The sequence below is a fragment of the Acinonyx jubatus genome, chromosome B3 (genome assembly GCF_027475565.1).
Source record: "Acinonyx jubatus isolate Ajub_Pintada_27869175 chromosome B3, VMU_Ajub_asm_v1.0, whole genome shotgun sequence".
Lineage (NCBI taxonomy): Eukaryota > Metazoa > Chordata > Mammalia > Carnivora > Felidae > Acinonyx > Acinonyx jubatus.
In genome coordinates, this window is record NC_069386.1 from 111,227,343 (window position 1) to 111,248,682 (window position 21,340).

A 21,340-nucleotide genomic window follows, 5' to 3' on the forward strand; every position below is an offset into this window, starting at 1 on the left:
ATTAAATACCATATTCTTCCAATAATACTATTTTTTTTTTTTTTGGTATTTCTAGGCATGTGGCTCATCTGCAAGTTTTTTGAAATTGTTGCAAATTTCCAAAAAACATTTACAATATATTTATTGAATAAGATCCATGTATAAGTGGACCTGTGCAGTTCGTATCAATGCTGTTCAAGGATCAACTGTATATATATACAAGCATATGAATGCATATGTATTTATGAATGCTTTATAGATAAAATATCTTGAAAGGAAATTCTGTGTTTGGGGAGGAGTGATCTGGGGGACAGGGCAGGGTGGGAGGTAGACATTTTTCATTGTTAGCCCTTTTATATTATTTGAAATCTAATGTTCATGAAGGTGAATGAATGAATCATCCTTAACAAACTCCAGAAGACTTGCTTTTGAGCTTCCTTAGGCATCTTCCTGAGTGTTGAAGGGATAGCAGAGGCCAGTGTCCCACAGTCTGGGGTTGACCTATCTCAATCCCCAGGAGCTATGAATCCATTTGCAAGTTCAGCCCTGGAGTCCCATTGGCCCAGTTGAACTTTTGCCCTTGGCCTCCTAAACTACTACTACTGGGACCAGCTTTCTATAGTATCTGGGCTCTCAAAGTTGTGCAGGAGAATTGCCTGGGGAAGTTGTTAGCAGGGTAATCTGACAGCCTCACCTCCAGAGATTCAAATTCAAACTTGGGGTGGAGCCAGAGGATCCTTCGTCAAGGCCCGGAGTGAGTTTTCCAAGCCCCTTTGCAGAAGTGGGTCCTGGTGGTGATTGCTTCGGTTCAGGCCTGCACAGAGAGCCTGCAGGACTGGCCAAGAAAGCCGTTTGAAACGTGGCTCCTTTCCTCCTATATAGTCTCCATATTCATCTTCTTTACCCCAAACCCGCCTAACCAAAAAAGTCGAGTGTGCCAATCCACTCTGAGTGTAGGACTGTACCGGTGCGCTAAGGGACTGCAAGCCCTTGTAGAACGAGGGTATGAAGACTGCTCTAGCTGCCCAGCAGGCAGCGTCCGGTTTGCCTTTCTGGCTCCTCGGCCTGCTCCTTTAACATAAATAATGCATAGACAAACGTACATAAGCAAGCAAAGTACACTCGGGGCCACGGTGACTTTCTTTTTTCCCAAATTACAAATCATAACCTGGGTCTGGCAGTGGGACAGCCTGTTGGAAATAAGGACTTCTGCTCTAAATATCCGGGCGTTACAGTGTTCACAGATTGCCAGCAAATGCTGGAACCTCCTTTGGGGGGTGAGGTCTGGTCTTGCGCCCCATCCTGCGAAGGTCCCAAGCTGGCCGGGCGCTGAGCAGCTCCCGGGCCTCCCGGCCGCCCTCCACGGCTGGTGCGGTCCCCGCGGAGAGCTCGGAGGGGGGCCGGGAGACCCCGCCGCCCCAGGGACGAGCCGGGCGGCGCGGAGAGGTGGGAGGCTGGAGCCTGCTGAGGTCATTTCCTGTGCCTCTCCGCGAGCCGCCCGAGGAGCCGCGCCGGCGCTCGGCCTTTAAGGAGCGGCCCGGGAGGAGGGGGCGCGGCGCGGCTCTGAATGGGGCGCCGCGAGGCCGGGCTTGGCTTTGTGCGGCCAGCCCGCGGGCACCCCGCCCGGCCCCCGCCCCGCCCACCGCGACCCCTGCTGCCGCGGAGCGGAGACCCGGCGGTCGCCGCGGACTCGGGCTAGAAGGACGCAAGGTCAGCGGTGGACGCGCGCGGAGGGCGCCCGTGTGCCGGGTGGGCGGCGGGAGCGTCCGCGAGCTGGCGGGAGGTGAGCGGCCGCGCGCGCCTCGCAGGCAGGGACGGGCTTGGCGGTGTGCGCTGGCGGGGAGGTGTTTGGCGGAGCGGAGAGGAAGGGCTCCCTCCTGCCGGAGGGCGATTCCAGAGCAGGTGCCTCCCCGCCTGGCGCTGAGGGCGCTGGCAGCCGTGGTCGGACTCGGGGGACTCGCACCAAGCGGCGAGGAGTCGCCTTTCCCGGGAGGAGCGGGAGTTTGGGACCGGCTCGAGCCGGTTGCCCCCGGGAAGGGCCCTCGGGCGCACTTGCAGGCGTCCCACTGCGTTGCCGAGCGCTCTCTTGCCCTCTCGCTCTCCGCCTCCCGCCCTCCTCCCCGCCTCGTCTCAGGTAATCTCCTCTGGTTTCTCGGTAGTTCTCTTAGGGATTCTGTTGGTCCGGCTAGACTCCTAGAGGCAGGTCAGCCAAGCAGAAAAGAAAACAAGTTGGGCACCGAGTGACAGCAGTAGCTTTGTGTCCTAGGAGCCGTAGTGACTTTATCACCAGCGACCAGGAAGCCTTAATGGGGGTAGCAGAGGCAGTGAAGACCCTCACCTGGAAGTAGAATCCGCCCCGTGTGGGTTTCCTCCCTGCCAGGACATCTCCGTAAGCTTTTACTGTGAGTCCATCTCATAAACTCTTTTGGACAGAACCTTAGTTCCTGGCACAGTTTCCACTTGAAAGATCATTTTAATAACAATTTCAATGGAAAAGTCGTGGATTCTTTCCTCAGGCTTTTTGGACTGTCTTCTGTGTTCCAGACTCTACATGTGGTAACGTCACTTAACTAACATCAGTTACCTAGTGTTTCTGCATACTGTTATCCCCATTTTATAAAGAAGGAAACAGTCTCAGAAAAATTGTGATCTGCCCAAGGTTATATAGCTAAAAAGTGGAAAAGGCAAAACTCAAACCCAAGCCTCCTAAATTCCTAAGGTGGGGTGTAATCCATTATCAGCTACCTTCCCTCTCATAGACTGCTTTGGAGGCCTGCTCAGAGCTGGGTTATGACAGGGTACCTACCCCCTGTGGTCTCAGACTCATTGAGACTAACAACTGAGTTGAGAAAATGTGGGGCCCCTTCTGCCCTCCTCAGAAGTCACCAGCTCCCGGGAAGAAACATGTACCTCCTACTCTGCTCCCCCATTGTGCACTCCTCTTTACTATTCCCTTCTCTCTGTGAGGCTGTGTTTCCATGTGGGGAACTCTGTGCCCCTTTTGGTTTGAAGAGTGTTGTATAGATGCTGTACATGCTGAGGTTAAGGTGCGAGGATTTTCTCAGTCCTGATCTGGGTGAGTTCACAGCAGGCTGGCTGCTGAGCCACCATCCGGCATTCTCTGGATAGCCCAGCTGAGTCTTCTCTGGATAGCCCAGTTGAGCCGTCTCTCCCTTCTGTCAAAAATGAATTCGAAACTGACCTCCTCTGTGGGAAAACAGGCACTTATTGCTGGCTGGAGTATGAATTAGAATAGTCTCTGAAAAGGCAATCTGGACAATTTGGCCATTTAAAAACGTGTTCTCACTTAACGCTACAATTCCATTTCTGGGATTTTATCCTTCAGATATACTCTTATGTATATGAAATGACATATATTTGTTGCAGCATTGTTTATTTTAGCAAAAGTTTTCAAACAACCCAAATGTGTGTTAGTAAGGGACTCTTGGGGCACCTGGGTGGCTCAGTCAGTTAAGCGTCTAACTCTTGACTTCAGCTCAGGTTATGAACTCACAGTTCATGAGATCGAACCCCACACTCACGGTGTGGAGCCTGTTGGGATTCTCTCTCTCCCTCTCTCTCTCTCTCTGCCCTTCCCCTGCTCTCGTGCATGTTCTCTCTCTCAAAATAAGTAAATAATTTTTTAAAGTTATAAAAAGCTTGATAAAAAAAATAAGGGACTCTTATGTAATAGCTACACAGTAGAAAACAATAAAGCTGTTAAAGAGAATGGAGGGAAGACAGAGCAGGTATATATGTTGATACAGGAAGATCTCTAAGTTATAGGTTAAGGACAGCGTGTAGAGTGTGCTACCATTTGTGTTTGTGTATGTGTATGCAACATGTATAAGAATGCTTGTGTCTACACTGGATATTTCTGGAAGACACAAAACCCCATAACACTGTGGCTGAGGGACAAGGTGGGAAGAAGCCTTACTTTGTACCATATACACTTTTGTTCAGTACTCAAAAATAAAGAGATAAAGGGGCACCTGGGTGGCTTAGTCAGTTAAGCACCCAACTCTTGATTTCGGCTCAAGTCGTGATCTCATGGTCATGGGATTGAGCCCTGACTCAGGCTCCGTGCTGAGTGTGGAGCCTGTTTGAGATTCATTCTCTCTCTCTCTCTCTCTCTCTCTCTCTCTCTCTTTGTCTCACTTTCACTGTTCCTCCCTCACCCCCACTCATGCTCTATCTCTCTCAAGATAAATACATAAACTTAAAAAAAAAAAGTGGTAAAATAATCTTTAAAAATCCCCTCACCTCTCTGAGGTAGATCTGGTAGTGAGCACATGTATGAGCCACATCTCCTAGTACGCCGAGGCACTGTTGGTTTGCCTTTTCTTTGTTGATAGTAGCTATCAATATGGAGTGCTGTGTGCCAGGCTTTCGTGATATCTCCTTTAATTCTCAAAAAAATATGACCTAGTGTGCCTATGAAATTGCCATTTTTTGAAGGTCAAAAAATGGTTAAATGTTGATAATTCCATGATTCAACCTAATATTATTTCCCTCCTTTTCAAATATTACTGCTCTCAATTTCAAAATGGAGCTGAGGCTCAGAGAGTTAGGCAAATGGTTTAAGATCACATGATTAATTAGTGCCTGAGCCAGTACTCAAACCCAGGCTTGTTTGGCACCAGGAGAGGGGATCGGAAGTACTACACTCTGCTGTTTCCCTTTACTGGTTTTGTTCTCAAAGGATGCTATTCGTGATTGTCCTAGTCCTTTCTGGTATTTAGATCCCCGAAGGCTGGAACATGCTCACCTTTTCCTGTCTCTTCCAACATTGTGAAATGTGCTGCCTCAGCACCCAAGAGTAAAACACAAATTGTCGGCTTGATCAGATGACATGGTGCGGTCAGAGGGAGCTATGCCCCTGTATGCACTCACCCTCCCCCAGCTCCGTCCCCAGAAAAGGGGCACAAAGCTCTTCCTTTCCCATAGTTGGGCAGGTAGTCAGTCTAGTCTAGCACTTGTAGAAGATGATGGTAGCCTACCACTAGCAAGTGGAAATCACAAAAGGTGCTCACATTCAGAGTGAACCATAGTGAGGTGACACAGGAGAGCCCAGTGGGAATTGTACCCAGAACAGAGTTCCTGTTACCTTCTGAAGCCTCCTGCAGTGGCCTCTGCCCTCTTTCCTTTAGGTTCTTGTATTGACTGGTCCTCTTTGTAGGGAAGTTCCAGGATATTCAGACTGTAGACCTGAGCCCTACAAGCCATGGGATCTTTAATTCATCTTTATGTCCCCAACCTTGCACGTAGAAATCACTTCACAAAAGTTGGTTGAATTAAATTTAATCTCAGCATTTTGTCAATTTCTGGTCAAATCCCTAAACCTTCCAGAGCCATCCCAGGTCAAGTCTGTGTTTTCTCTGATACAGGCTCAAAGTCTGAGGTCACCTAAGGACTCCCTGTGCCCCCTTTTCATCACCCATCCTGCATGCAGCCCCTGCCTCTGAGGCATGCTGCTCCAGCCTTGTGGCTGTGTCAGCCCAGGATGCTGGAGGACTTAGGGAGTTCCAAAGCAGGAGTCAAGGCTGTGTGGTCACTTGCTGGGCAGTGTAGCCTGCTGGGCACTAATAGGAATCAAGAGAAGTGGATTTCACAAGAGTGGCCGTAAGTCAACCATTGTAGCTCGGGGGAGGGTGCATGGGGATTTATTGTACTGTTCTCCCTACTTCTTGTGTATGTATATTTGAAGCTTTCCAGACTAAAAAACAAAGGGAACAGTTGAGCTGGGTTTTGTCCCTTCTCTCATTTCCCCACCTATTTTGCCATTAATGTTCTATCTGTGTTAGGCTAGCCGGGTAGCATGAGACTCCACCACCACTACTGAAGCATCTTCACGGAAAGAGGATGTTCTGTATGCTGGGAGATCATTCTTGGCCCAGCTTTGACACTGCTTAGCTCTATGTCTCAAGGCATGGATGCACTGGGTTTTCTCATCTATCTGTTCATTGTGAATAGTATCACTTGTCCTACATCTCAGGGATATTGAGAGGATAAGGAGAGAAATAACTCCTATACAGTGCTTTGGAAAGTTAAAAACTGTTCTTTAAGTTAATTTCTGCTCATCTTTGCAAGTCTTTATGGGAGGTACATGTACAAGGTGACCAAGCAGGTGAAGTTCACTGTACTGGTATTTTGCTTTTATGTTTTGCCTCATGTTTTCTAGCTGCCGCGGCAACCACCTGCTTCTGTCGGAAGAGCCTCTGGGCCACGCGCTTGGCAGCAGGCACCTTGCTCCAGTTCCCTTTCGAAACCCCGTAGCTCTCCTCACATGCTAAGACAAGCCCAGCGCAACTCTTTCCGCACCACCCCCACCCCCCACCCCGCCCCTGACATTAGCGTGCCCAGGGCAGGGAGAGGTTTAAGCAGAGCACTTGATCTATTCGAAAGTGTGATGTCATAAGATGCTTGATTGGGAAAGCACTCCCTGCAGTCTAGAGATAATTTCAGATATCAGGACCAGGCAGAGGCCAATGATATGTTTTATTTCCAAGCTCCTGGAGATTTTGATGATTGGTTTTCCACTGTCCTCTTGGAATCTGAGCTGTAGTTTGACAGTCAATAAGAGGGTGCCACAAAAGAATTAAGTTTCTCCTCTCCCTAGGTTTTACTTGTGTGTTTTTACTGCTAATGCTTAGCCCCAAGCTAGGTTGCAAGACACTCAGGTCCTATGTTCAGATCTACCACTTTTTTTATTTATACGAGGAAAAGCCACCCCCCCCCCCACCCCCTTAAAGGACAAAGCAAATCAAACATGAAGCCTCTGGCCTTCTCTGGAGGCCCCACAAGGTTGTTTTGTCTTTTCAGCTGTGATCTTAGCTCAGAGAAGGTCATGTTTTGTTTTTGCCTTTTGTCTTCCTCCCCGTTCCAGTCCCAGTCGGTCCCAGTCTTTTGAGGTGGGGATTGCTGGGAGGTCACAATGTTGGGATTGTTTGGGATGACAGTTCCGGGAGAGCAGGGCTGAGGTCATGCGTTCAGTGTTCTGAGCAGCCCAGAACCAAAAGATGCAGACACTAGACTCATCAGTGTTTAATTGTTGGGCCTTTCTCTGCAGGTCTACTGACGCTGTTTTTTAAATGAAAAGTCTGGATATAGGATAAATGTCTGTGCTTATGAAGGTTATGGTGTCAGGTTATGGTTTGAGACCAGGATGCCCTGGAAACTCTTGAATACAGGTTCACCCTAATATCCTACCAAGGATCCTGCCAAGGATCCTAAAAGGTCCTGTAAAATATTTCTCTCATTCTTAACAATCCAGCTCACTCTTTGTGAGATCAGAATTCTTTCAAGTTTCTGGATGTGTAAACAGCAGAGTTGCTAAGAGCAGGAACTTTGGGACGAGAACTCCAGCCCCACTACTTACTAGCTCTAGAACTCTTTGTATAAGTTATTTAGCCTCTCAGTTCCTCAGTGTCCTCATGTGAGAGTGTAGACAGTAGTGCCCACACCTTGTCTTATGTGTTGTCATGAGGATTAAAGAGGCCACACTTGCCTGGCATACACTGAGAACCCAGTAAATGATAGCTATTTGTGGTATGAGAAAGATCCATGTAAAAGTCAAATGTGAGGTGGGAAGCAGTATTGGTGGTTAACACATTAAAGACAGACTCACTGGTCACCAAGACGGTATTTGGCAACAGGGCAGGAGGTGACTGGGTTTTCTGAGGCATGTGGCTCCTAAAGAAAGGAAAAGGGGGGCGCCTGGGTGGCTTGGTCGGTTGAACGTCCGACTTCGGCTCAGGTCATGATCTCACGGTCTGTGGGTTCGAGCCCCGCGTCGGGCTCTGTGCTGACAGCTCAGATCCTGGAGCCTGTTTCGGATTCTGTGTCTCCCTCTCTCTCTGCCCCTCCCCTGTTCATGCTCTGTCTCTCTCTGTCTCAAAAATAAATAAACGTTAAAAAAAAAATTTTTTTTTTAAAAAGAAAGGAAAACGGATTTAAAAAAATAAAGTTTTGTTACAGAAAATTCTAGGCATATATTCAAGTAAAAAGGCCAGTATAAAGAACTCCTATGTACCTATTACCCAGCTTCAAAACTTGGAAATATTTTGATAAATCTGATTTCATGTATTTCCTTCCTAGACCACTGCTAACCCCCAGACATTATATAATTTCACCTGTAAGTCTTATGTATCTCTGACAGATCACATTTTAAAAATATTATCAACCTAAAAAAATAAGTCATTCCTTAAAAATCATCTAATACTAGAGTAATCATGTGTCATGGTTTGGGACAGACCAAATTTATGCTGGTGGCCAAGTGTAATTATTAGTAGCAGGGAGGATTTTAAAAGTTCTGATGGCAGGTATGTTTTCCAGCGCATCTCTCCCCTGTGTTCACTCTGCTTGTGTCTTCTCTCGTGCATACTCATACATGCTGCTTCATTTTCTCATCCCCAACCAGTTGTCTTCTCTAAAATTTATCCAAGAGACATCTGGATAAATTCCCCTGACTGGCGATATTATAGGTGTCTGAATTTGTATCATTGTTTCCCAAGGACTTGTGGCATTCTCCAGAGGTTACAGCAAAATGTCTACCAATTTTTTTTGGTTTATATTTTAGAACTTAGAGTGAGAATCTGTTTCAGAGGAGGATGATTCAGTGACAACTGACAGAATCCCAACTAAATAGGAAATTGTCAAGGACATGCAAAGCTTTGGATTTTCATTCCATTTTTTCTCATCAAAAATCTCTGAGTGGGGGTGCCTGGCTGGTTCAGTCGGTGAAGCATGCAACTCTTGATCTATGGGTTGTGAGTTCAAGCCCCACACTGGGTGTGGAACCTACTTGAAAGAAAGAATGAATAGATGGATCCAAGGAAGGAAGGAATGCAGAATTACGATTTGTTAAAAGTAAATAAATACATAAATAAATAACATTATATAGATGTAGTAGAATCAGTAATAAACTGGAAATCAGCGTTCTGCCTCCAGTTAGCTATATGATCTCAAATGAATGTCACTCACTTTAATCCTTCCCTAAACATCGTCCCCTCTTTATCCCTCTCCCATAGTCTACCCCATTTCCCTGTTCCCATTTATCTGCATATTGATTAGCAATTTTGACTACATTCTCTCTTAGATATTCCTGAGTTCCCTGGAAAACTCAAAGATAAGGGGGCCTCTTTTATTTACCTTTGCATCTCCAGTGCCTAGAGGGGTGTCTGGCATATAAATGTCTATTGAATGGATACATATTTGTTAAATGGATAATTGAATGAAACACAGATGAGGCCCAATTCTCCTTACAGTTTCTCACATTTCGTGATTTCTTGAGTTTGCCCAGCTAACTTACGTTGGAACAGGACACATTGAGCTAAGAAAGGTGACAATGGGACACAGGGAGAGCAATGACTAACTCACAGCCCGTAGCCCTGTATTCTCTACCCTCCTCCTCACACACTTCTTGATCTTCTCCTCTTGCTGTGTGCTGGTTCTCAGGGCTCCCTGGAGTAGCCAGAAGTGGATTCCATCATGGCAGAACTCAAGGTGGAGACCCGAGCCAGCGTAGACTGGCAGAAGCGCTGCCTGGCCTTGGAAACCCAGCTCTTCCGGTTCCGCCTGCAGGCCAGCAAGATCAGGGAGCTGCTGGCTGACAAGGTGAGTCCTGGAGACCTAACCTCATCTCAGAGGTCTGTGTCCGCTAGGGCAGGAGTTAGAGAGGGAGAGTTAGAGAAGGTAAACTTTGTTTTTTCTAGGTATTAATTAATTTTGTTTTAATTTTTAAAAATATTTTTATTTATTTTTGAGAGAGAGAGAGAGCACAAACAGGGGAGGGGCAGAGAGACACGGAGACACAGGATCCAAAGCAGGCTCCAGGCTCTGAGCTGTCAGCACAGAGCCTGACACCGGGCTCGAACTCATGAACTGTGAGATCATGACCTGAGCCGAAGTCAGATGCTTAACCTACTGAGCCACCCAGGTGCCCCTTAATTAATTAATTTTTAATTGAAGTATATTTGACATATAACATTATATAATTTAAGGTACACCACATGTTAATCTGATACATTTATATTTTGCAATGTGGCTGTCTTTGTAGTGGTAATTAGCACTTTTATCACATTATGTGATTGCCATTTCTTTTTAGGGGTTAGAATAATGAAGTTCCAGTTTCCTAGCAAGTTTGATGATTATAATACAGTACTCTTGTCTGTATTCACTATACTGTGCATTAGATCCCTAGGGCCTATTTACTACTCATTGCAAGAAGGTGAACTTTTAATAAGATGCCCTCCACACATGCAGAATGAAATCTAAGATAGTTATTTCTTTTTTAAGCCCAAATCAAAGCAATTTACTAAGCTATCATCATGCATTCTCTCCTGCTCCAGAGAAATCATAGACATCTTGGTCCTCCATTACCTCTTGAGTCAACTGGCTGTAGTGGAAGTTCTGTTATTCCCTTAATATTTCTTTTTCAGTGTGGGGAAGAAGGGACGATGTTTTACTGTTCACCCTGTATTAAGCAGACGAGCTATGAAAGGCAGCCTGATTTTCTAGTGACAAGGACACAGATTTTGGAGCCAGACCCACCTGGCTCTGCCACTTACTAGCTATGCTGTGTGACCCTGAGCAAGTCCCTTCACCTCTAAGGCAGGGACACAAATGTCTGCCTTTCACAGTTATTTTGAGAATTGTATCAGGTCACACATATAAAGGTTCTGGCATGGAATAGGTCTTAAATGGGAATGATTATTATCTTTACAGGTGTGGATGGGCTGGTCTGGGAAACTGACCACCATTTGTAATGTTTCTGTGGGAAGAGACAGTCTAAACACCTGACTTTCAGAGGCATTTTGGAGCATAACCTGTCTGGAGAGTAGAGTCCTGTACTAAAAAAAAAAAAAAAAAATATCTATCTATCTATCTATCTATCTTAGTTGAATCAACTCTTTTCTTTCTAGTTTTGCTTACATTATCCATCTCCTGAGCCAACCCTTCCTTCATAGTACAAAAGTAAAAATCAGTCCACCTCTCTCCAAGTAATGTCGAGGTCTTTATTAGTAAAGCCTGGGTAAAAGGCCTGTTTTATGATAACCCCACAACCTGGAGTCCAGGAAGACAAGTTATTGGCATTTCCCCTGCATTTCCACTGCTGAGGGTAATGGCCCTCGACTTCCCTGGTCTAGAACTTGTGAACTTTGGGTCTGTTGGCATTGCTGTCTACTAGTTCAGGCTTTGCGAAACAGAGACCAGCAGGGTTCCTATGGATATGGTTCAGATACTGCTAAGAGAAAGGGTAGAATTCAGCCATCTCAGGTAAAGGGAAATGGGCTTTAGATAGTAGTTCTCAAAGGGTGGTCGTGGGACTATCCAGGCCAGAAATCTGGAGCACTTACTAAGCGTGTGCATTCCTGGGCCCCACCCCAGTCCTCCTGATCCAGGTATCCTGGGGATGCTGCTCATAATCTGCATGGTTTTTTTTTTTAATTTTTTTTTCCAACGTTTTTATTTATTTTTGGGACAGAGAGAGACAGAGCATGAACGGGGTAGGGGCAGAGAGAGAGGGAGACACAGAATCGGAAACAGGCTCCAGGCTCCAAGCCATCAGCCCAGAGCCTGACGCGGGGCTTGAACTCATGGACCGCGAGATCATGACCTGGCTGAAGTCGGATGCTTAACCGACTGCGCCACCCAGGCGCCCCATAATCTGCATGTTTAACAAGCTCCCAGAAATTAGTTTTGTACACTGTACAGTCTGAGAACATTGCCTTAGGATATGTGACTGGGGAGGGGTAGGAGGGAAGGAAAAGATAAGTAAGGATCCTCCAGCTGGTCTAAAACACATCTCAGAGGGAAGAGACTTCTGTTTCTAGTGATAGGGACCACAAAATAACCTTTAAGAAAGACTGCTGTGAAACACCTAGAAATACTGGATTAAATATTTAAAATATTTTTCTCAGTGCAGAGCCATGCACTGAGAAGAGTAGGAGGAATCCTCAGCCGGCAAAATGAAGAAGTAGAACCCAAGTGGTATTCAACTCTGACAGCTGAGTGGGATGGGCTGTGTGGCTGGCCTCCCTGTAGTAATGAAAGGTTTGAGGTTTGAGTTTTAGCATCTGTGGAGACAGAGATGAGGTCTGGTCAGTTGGAAGCTGGAGCTGAAACTGAAACTTTCATGTAAAGTCAGTACTGTCGGGGCACCTGGGTGGCTCAGTTGGTTAAGCATCTGACTCTTGACTTCAGCTTAGTCATGATCTCATGGTTCGTGGGATCAGCTGTGAGTCAGGCTCTGTGCTGATAGCACGGAGCCTGCTTGGGATTCTCTCTCTCTCTCTCTCTCTCTCTCTCTCTCTCTCAGCCCCTCCCAAGCTGACATTCTCTCTCTGTCTCTCTCTCTCAAAATAAATAAGTAAACTTAAAAAAAAATAAAGTCAGGACTGTCAAAGTAATATAAAAAGATAAGGAAAAGAAAATCATCTACCAAGACAGGGAGATGACAGAACAGTTTCTCAGACTTAGCCAAGGCTCTGGGCACAAAAAACAAAAAGCAAAAGGAAAGTATGCCCTGAGAACCTGATGATGGTATTGGTTTAATATTAGAATTTGTATTATTTGTGTGGATTAGGAACCTTAAGTTCTGGGCCAGTGATACCCCTAGGACCCTAGATACAGACACAGAACCTCTCTGGAGAAACAAAACCTCAACCCAGATTATACAGGATCCTCACAGGCAAAAAAGCAATGATAAAGATGAATATATGATCCAAAATGACTAAATACTTGAGAGAATAATTTTTACTGAGTTAGAGTCCCCATACACAACAAACAAGTAGACTAGGTCCCTCAAGAACTTCAAATAAGGAACTGTTGGCAAGTTCCTTCAATATTATTGAATATAATTGAATTCCTTCAAATTATTGAAGATGTAATGAAGTGATTGAACACACAAGGCAAGAATAAGACGCTATTCAAAAAGATTAGGTAGACTTGAAAAAGAACGAAATAGAACTGCTAGAAGCAAAAAATGTTTTCATTGTATAACTAAATGTTCAATAGATAAATTAAATGTCAGATTAGGCACCATTGAGACAAGCTTAATGAATGGAAAGGTGGACCTGAGAAAGTCATCCAGAATGGAGCCCAGAGAGATAAAGGCACGGAGACTGAGACACGGATGCTAGAATGACAAGATGCTATAAAGTTCCAGAGGTGGAAAAGAGAATGAAGGAGAACATTACTCAAAGAGATAATGGTTTAAAAATTCCCAAACTTAAAAAAATATATATTTATTTTGAGAGAGAGAATGAATGTGTGCACAAGTGGGTTAGGGGCTGAGAGAGAGATGAAGAGTAAGAGAATCCCAAGCAGGCTCTGCACTGTCAGCATGGAACCCACTGTGGGGGCTTGATCCCTTGACTGTGAGATGAGGACCTGAGCTGAAATCAAGAATTGGATGCTCAACCAACTGGGCCACCCAGGCGCCTCTAAAAACTCACAAACTTGTTGAAAGATATGAAGCCTCCGATTTGGGAAGCAGAATGAGTCTAAGCAGTATAAATTTTTTTAAAAATCCGTGCTTACTGTATTAGCTAGATTATAATTCAGCTGCTGTAAGAAAGAACCCAAGGTCACAATGGCTTAAACCCGACAGATATTTATTTCCCTCTCGTGTAACATTCCAGACATGAGCCGTATAATTCTAGGGTGACGTCTGCTGTAGGTTTGAAGAGGAGGGTTCACCATGATGTCCATATTCCAAATCCGTCCCTTTTAGTGGTGACCCGAAGGTTCCATTCATTGCTTCTCCTCATATCCCATTGATCAAAACTCATTCACATGGTTGTACCCAGCAGCAGGGAAGATTGGAAAGTGTAGTCTTTATTCTGGAGAACTACGTGCTCTGTTGAAAGTTGGAGGCTGTTATTTGTATGAGAGAGAGAGGAGAACAGGTACTGGGGAACATGTAGCAGTCTGTAAGTCTGAAATTTAAGTCTATGATAATGGTAATAAGTAGAAATAGAGTATATAACTTATCAGTAGAGTAGGGAAATGTAATAAAGTCTATTAAATCCAGTCTGGGAAGAAAATGAAAAGAGTATTTAAAAAAAATGGAGTAAATAGCACAAAATGCAATGGTAGAAATAAATCCAAATGTATCAGTCATAAGGAGACATATATAAGAAATCTTTTGGGGCACCTGGGTGGCTCAGTCAGTTGAGTGTCCGACTTCAGCTCAGGTCATGATCTCACGGTCTGTGAGTTCAAGCCCCGCATCAGGCTCTGTGCTGTCAGTTCAGAGCCTGCAGCCTGCTCTCTCTGCCCCTCCCCTGCTCATGCTCTGTCTCTCTGTCAAAAATAATTAAACATTAAAAAAAATTAAAAAAAAAAAGAAATCTTTTTATATACAAGAATTTAGCATTGCTATATGAAAAATTGGGAATATCCTAAATGTCTTTCAACAGGGAGGTGTTTAAGTATATTGAGTGTATTTGTACAATGGAATATGACATTGCCATTAAAAATGAATCAAGTGAGGGACGCCTGGGTGGCTCAGTCGGTTGAGCATCTGACTCTTGATTTCAGTTTGGGTCATGATTCCAGGGTCTTGGGATCTTGGGATTGAGCCCTGCATCAGATTCCATGCTGAGTGTGGAGCCTCCTTAAGATTCTCTCTCTCTTGGGGTGCCTGGGTGGCTCAGTTGGTTGAGTGGCCGACTTTGGCTCAGGTCATGATCTCACGGTTTGTGAGTTCAAGTCTCGTGTCAGACTCTGTGCTGACAGCTCGGAGCCTGGTGTCTGCTTTGGATTCTGTCTCCCTCTCTCTCTGCCCCTCTCCTGCTCATGCTCTGTCTCTGTCTCTCAGGAATGAATAAATGTTAAAAAAATTTTGTTTCTAAGATTCTCCCTCTCTCTATCTCTGTCTCTCAAAAAAAATTAAAATAATAAAAATGAGTCAAGTGAGCTACATATGTAAGATTAACCAATCTCAAAAACCAACACTGAACAGAAAAGATCAGGAGAATGTATATAGAATAATATGGTTTATATAAAGTTTTAAAACCTAAAGCTTGTTGTTTAGGGGTATATCAAATGAGGTAAAATCTAAATACAACTAAGTGTGGGGTAGATGCTAGAAGGGGAGGAGTGAAATCTGGGAAAAGCAGACGGGAGCTTTATGTACCACTCTGTAGGGGTCCGTTTCTTAAAGACATCAGAAGCATATATGACAGAAATTAAGATTTGATAAAGCTGAATGGTGGATACATATTTAAAATGTTATTGTCTATGTGTTTCCTGAACTATTACATGGTAAAAAATGTGTTAAAGTGCCTTCCTCCTCTATTCCCCAGGGTCCTTAAATATATCCAGATACACCTCTCTCCACAGCCCCTTGGGTCTGGGTAGGTTGAACTTTCATAAGATCATAAGATTGGCCCCATCTTCTCTTCCAGGCTGCCTTTGATTGTCATGCAGCCAGAATGCCCTCCCATAAAAGGTTGGGAGCCCAGAGTGTGACTTGGGTAAAGAAAGGGGAAGCATGCAGACACAGGGCAGAAGAGACTGAGGTGTGGGGGGAAGAGAGAGAAAGAAATCTTGACTAGGGATCACAGGCTGGAAGAATTAAGTACAGAAGAGTACTGAGACATTAGCCTGACACCAGACCTTTTGGCAGGAAACCTTAAAGCCATAAACACCATGTTGCTCAATGCTGGGGCTGTGCCTGTCACCTACATTCATCTCCAAACCAACAGGACAGGTTCAACAGTTCACTTAGAGATTTTCCCCAGTACGTCAAGGTAAGTTTCAGATCAGGAAGAGAAGACTCAGGCTTCTCAGGAGAGCTGGTGCTGGGGCCAAGCCCTGATCTCGGTCCTATCTCTGTCACTGCTCTTAGAGCTTACTAGTTAATCATCACCAGTACCCACCTACACAGGGTGAGCCAGGTCAGCTGGGTCCCTCTGACCAGCCCTCTCACTCACCCGCCCCCTCCACCTCTATGCGCAACTCACCCGCCCATGGGGCTTGCCCTGCCTGGATGACCACTGGCTGTGCAATTGCTCACTGCTGGTCGTGCAAGGCAAGCCAAACCTGGGTGCTTCCCAGGGGTCCAGCCCTTCCTGGGATCAGATACTGCCCACTAGCTGCTAAGGCTTGGAAACATGCCCTTCCTCTTTCCCCACCCCACAGCCTGCTCACACCTGCCTCCCTCTTGCAGAATTGCCATTCTGGACATGGAATGATCTGTGTTAAAAAGCAAAAAAAAATTTTAAAGAAAAGATGTCAAGACTACTACATAATCCCTCACCTGAGGGTGAGAGAGGAAATGGAGGGTGGGAAGAAGAAACAGTATCAGACCTTATTTCTGCTATTAACGCTTCACCAGGTCTGGTTTGCCATTGCCATGGACACCCAGACTGCCAGGGTCAGGCATTCTGGAGCCAGGTGAATTGTGGGTTCATTTCCTGTCCAGTATAGGAGTTGAGGGAATGGCTGATGTCTTGGAGTTCACATCATGCTCTGTTCCCTGGGAGCCATTCCCCCCACTGCCTTGCTCTCTTCCTTGGTATGTTGAAGAAGTCATAAAGGCTGTTCAGATAAATTTAAAACTTTTGATACTGTTCTAGGAGGCTTTATAGATGGATATGAAAGCCTCTTAAATTTTTTTTCATCCTTGCTTAAACTTGTGCTTCAGTTATTCCATCACAAACGTGGGAATGTAATAGCTGTCCTCAGACAAGCTAGCCACAGTAGTAATTACTATGAAAAAACATGGCATCAGTATTAGAACTAACACAGGTTTTAAACTTTTAATTTACTCTGTCTGCTTCCAAAAGGGATTTCAGTGGATTTATTGAAAAGAAGTAATGTAATGAAACATCTCTCATTTTTTAGCTTGAATATGTATTTTTTAATATTTATTTATTTATTTATTTTGAGAGAGGGCAAGTGTGATGGGGGAGGGGCCGAGAGAGAATCCCAAGCAGGCTCCCACTGTCAGCACAGAGCCCATCCCCAGGCTTGCTCCCACAGTGAGATCATGACCTGAGACAAAATGAAGAATCAGATGCTTAACAGACTGAGCCATGAGCCACTCTGGCGCCTCTTAGCTTGAATATTTTTAACTGAAGCAACTTTTCCCAAGACCCATTCCAGTGGGATCCTGTGCACTTCCTATTTTTTAGAATCCCCTACTACAACCAAGATTTTGAAATGCACTAACTGAGTTTTACATTTATATACCACAAATTTAGTTCAGGACCTTTTTTTGAACATACAAATGGTTCAGTTCAGTCCTCTGAAACAAAAGAACAATGACTGTTGCTCCTCCCCCCTCAGACCATGGATTATACAGAGGTGGCAACTCTGTGTAGGCATCAGCTTCCCAATGTATGGATAGAACACAGAGCCCAGAAAAACATAATCTTTAAATACCTCAGAATTTACAAAAAGCCCAGGTACTGTAAAAGGAGGGTACCTGTAGTGCTGTCAGGAAATTTGTTGAAGTCTGCATAAAGCCATCACAGCATTGGCCTTAGCTGACAGATCCAATTTGCTTTGGGAGCAGATACCTTCTAGAACTTTTATTCACTGTATACGAGCTCATATGCATGTGTGTATCTGAGTAAAGAGAGAGAGAGGCTTTTTATTCTCCTAACCACCCATTTTTAATAGGGTCCACTGTAGTATTTTTTCTGGAGCCATATATTGATAGAGCTCTGTACTCCTCTGTAAAGCCATTTGAGAAGCCCTGTGCTGATGGGGACTTGGCCCCAGATGTATCCCTGAAGGATCAGCTTTGCTTTGCCGTCTGTGGCCAGTCTAGTGTTTTTTCAGAGTGTGGTCTGTACGCCACCTGCATGAGTATCAGCTGAGATTTCTGGGGCATGGACCCAGGAATGTGCTCAGAAAGAAAATCTCAGGCTACCCAACTAAAAATCTCTGTGGGCAAGGCCTAGGAATCTGCTTAGAGTAAGCTCCATGTGGGTCCTGACCCCCCTGAAAGTCTGAGATCTACAGCCATGAACTCTTGCCACAGCTTTGCCTCGACCTCATTCAGCTGTCCTTCTAGTGGACACCTTAAGCCCGATGTGCCCCAAAGGAGCAGTGGAACTGACAGAGAAGACTCATTGCCCTTTCTCTCTCTTTCTTTCTTTCTTTCTTTCTTTCTTTCTTTCTTTCTTTCTTTCTTTCTTTCTTTCTTTCTTTCTTTCTTTCCTTCCTTCCTTCCTTCCTTCCTTCCTTCCTTCCTTCCTTCCTTCCTTCCTTCCTTTCTTTTTTTAATGTTTATTTTTGAGAGAGAGGGACACACAGAGCTCAAGCAGGGGAGGGGCAGAGAAAGACGGAAACACAGAATTGGATGCAGGCTCCAGGCTCTGAGGTGTCAGCCCAGAGCCTGAGGCGGTGCTCAAACTCACAAACCCTGAGATCATGACCTGAGTTGAAATCAGATGCTTAACTGAGCCACCCAGGCGCCCCTCTCCTGCCTTTTCTATAGTCAGACACCAGGACAGCCCCATGGTCCTATATTTTATATTTTGGGGACTAAGCATATGATTTTCACTGAAGGAAAGATCTAATAAAAAAAGTACAGTTGAAAGCCATTGTGTTTGATTACAGATAACAATTAATAGCTAAAACTGGGGGTTGCTACTCACGTGCTTGCAGGCAACTTATGTGAGCCAGATGGGTTCTAGGGAGAATTCAAGGGAACATGCTAGAGCTGGAGGAAGAAGCCACTTATTGCTGTAAGAAAATGTAACCCTAGCATGTCAGAGCTGAGTTTTCAAGGGAGCTGGAAGCCAGGGATTGTATTGTGGAATCTCAGTTTTCACCTGACATGAGATTTGTATGTGAGAGGTACAGTGGCCAACAGTACAACAGATTCTGGAGCCAACCCTCCTGAGTTTGAATCCTGGCTCTCCCTCTTAGCCATGGGACCTGTCAGCTGAGTTACCCAACCCTTGTGCATCAGTTTCCTTATCTATACAACAGTGATGATAGTAGTGCCTGCTCCTGCCTATTGTGAAGAAGATTAAATGAGTTGATACATGTAAAGTGCTTAAACCAGTGCCAGACACACAGCAAGTGGCCTTCTTTAGTTATATCCGTGTCAGCTAAATGCTCCTAACACTGTAGGCAAAACACCCTGTAGGCTAGTAGTTAGCAACCTCTGGTTTAAAGCCATTCTTGCTGTAGATGGATCATAAGTAGGAGAGCCATATAATTTATCATCTAACCCAAGATGCTTTGGAGACAGAAAAGAAGGCTCTGCTACTAATTATTCTGGGACAACAGGTGAACACCAGACTGTCCCAGGCAAACTGGTCTCCCTGATTCTAAGTGTCTTCTCTGTGTACAAAAAACCAACAAATAGCTAACAATAAACTGCTCAGTAAGTGCCAAGTTGTGCACGTGAGCTTTAAATGAGGCATCTTGTGTAATATTCCCAACAACCCTAGGAGGTGGAGAGTCATTACTCTTTTTTTTTCCTGGTGAGGAAACTGAGGCACAGAGCTGTTAAGGAACTTACCTAAAGGCACACCATGGCAGAGCCAGTCAGGTTCAAGCCTTCGTGCTAGCCCCGTCCCAATCTCTCTAGTGGGTGCAAAGCAGCGGTAAGAAGGTTGAACCCCCTTTTCAAAGGGATAGCTGAGCACCAGCATGGCCCAGCTCTTGGCTCAGGCCACAGCTCAGGATTGTGTTGGGAGCTCCTGCGAGTGCCTACTGGTCTCACTGCCATGGGGCTGCCATTTCACAGCACCATGAGTATAACAAGGAGCTGTGGACACGGGGATTAAGTACCAGGTTGCTGCCAAGTGCATTTCATCGGGTTCCTGCAGCCAGTATCAGAGCAGCTTATTTATGAGTCTCATGTGCCAGTCACAGCTGGTGAAAGTGGATCCGCCTAAAAAGCACTAAAAGTCAGCCGCCCAAACCTGACACCTACTTGGCTGGTGGATCACCCCAGGCCCACAGACTAAAAGGACAGCTGAGGACACGGTCCTGGGGAACCCTCTGATAGGAGAAATAGAACCTAAATAAGTGGTGGCTCCATATGCAAGCTTAAAGAACAGTCTGCCATTGTGAAAAGTATTGATGCTGGCATTAAATGAAGTTTGAATACTCTAAGAATGACGTTCCAGCATAGACACACCTGGAGTATTCCTGTGGCAGTGGAGAGAATATGCTTTCGTAAAAACAGGGAAACATAATGTTAAAAATATTCTTTTTGGGATGCCTGGGTGGCTTAGTTGGTTAAATGGCCAACTCTTGATTTCAGCTCAGGTCATGATCTCATGGGTTCATGAGTTCAAGCCCCACATCAGGCTCTGCACTGATAACACAGAGCTTGCTTCAGATCCTCTGTCTCCCTCTCTCTATGCCCTTCTCCCATTTGCACACATGCTCGCTCGCTCTCTCTCGCTCTCTCTGTCTCTCTCAAAAATAAACAAATGTTAAAAATTTTAAAAAACATTCTTTTCAAACAAGGATGGCAGGTTGTTGGTAATTGTTGGAGCACAGTGATAGATACATGGATTGTTATACTCTACTCTTTAAAAAGTTCCAGATGTTCAAAATGTTTTCAATGTTCAAACATTAGTTTTAGAAGAAAAAAAACGCTCCAGCATAAAGATGAATACCAAATGCTTTGAGTTTTGAGTGTCCCAGCCAGGAAGGTAAGAACAGCTGAGAGTCTGTAGCAATATGGGGACCCTGTGGCAGCCAGCCTGAGAATGGGAGGAGACCCCAGGCTCTGCAAGGTGCCTTCCTTTCCATTTGCTTCAGCGATAGCATACTTTAAGGGGATGTCTAGTAGTAAAATCTTGAGGGGAAAAATGCTCACCTTGTTGTCAATAACAGAGTGATTTCTGGCTCTGACCAGTGTCATTGACCACTCTTGACCCAAATGGAAATGCCCAGCTGGGAGCTAGGACTCCAGTACAATTCTGTTCTTCACTCTACCTTGGTTTCTCCATCTATAAAATAGGAAGACAGGTTTTTCTCTTGAATGAAATTTGAAAATATCAGACAGTTGTTAGAGAAGGTTATGGATATGAGAGATCATTTCCTATGGAAATCCTATGTGTTCTGAGCTACAAAGCAGATGTTAGATCAGAATGGTCCAGCTGAAGATTAATCTAGGAAACTTGTCAAGAATCCAAAGCCTTCCCATTCAATATTTCATTGTATTTTTATTTTATTTTATTATAGATTTTTTTTTCAGTTTGTTTATTTTGAAAAAGAGAGGGAGGGAGGGAGAAAGGGACAGAGAATGAGAATCCGTAGCAGGCTTTGCACTATCAGTGCAGAGCCTGATGCAGGACTCGAACTCACAAACCATGAAATCATGACCTGAGCCCAAACCAAGAGTTGGACACTTAACCAGCTGAGCCACCCA

The 21,340-nt window shown here is 44.9% G+C and overlaps 1 protein-coding gene across 7 annotated transcripts in view; it reads left to right on the forward strand.

Moving 5' to 3' along the window:
* Positions 1 to 1,505: 1,505 nt before the first annotated feature.
* PLEKHH1 (pleckstrin homology, MyTH4 and FERM domain containing H1) overlaps positions 1,506 to 21,340 on the forward strand; it is a 53,012-nt gene continuing 33,177 nt past the window's right edge. For 2 of the 7 annotated variants that reach the window (XM_053224599.1, XM_027065994.2), the window contains exons 1-2: positions 1,506 to 1,762; positions 9,436 to 9,594. In XM_053224599.1, coding sequence (XP_053080574.1) covers positions 9,469 to 9,594 — 126 coding nt within the window. In that variant the 5' untranslated portion in view covers positions 1,506 to 1,762; positions 9,436 to 9,468. Of the gene's footprint in view, positions 1,763 to 1,964; positions 2,114 to 9,435; positions 9,595 to 21,340 lie in introns of those variants that run through there. The other 5 variants (XM_027065991.2, XM_027065992.2, XM_027065996.2 and 2 more) reach the window with 5 other exon arrangements.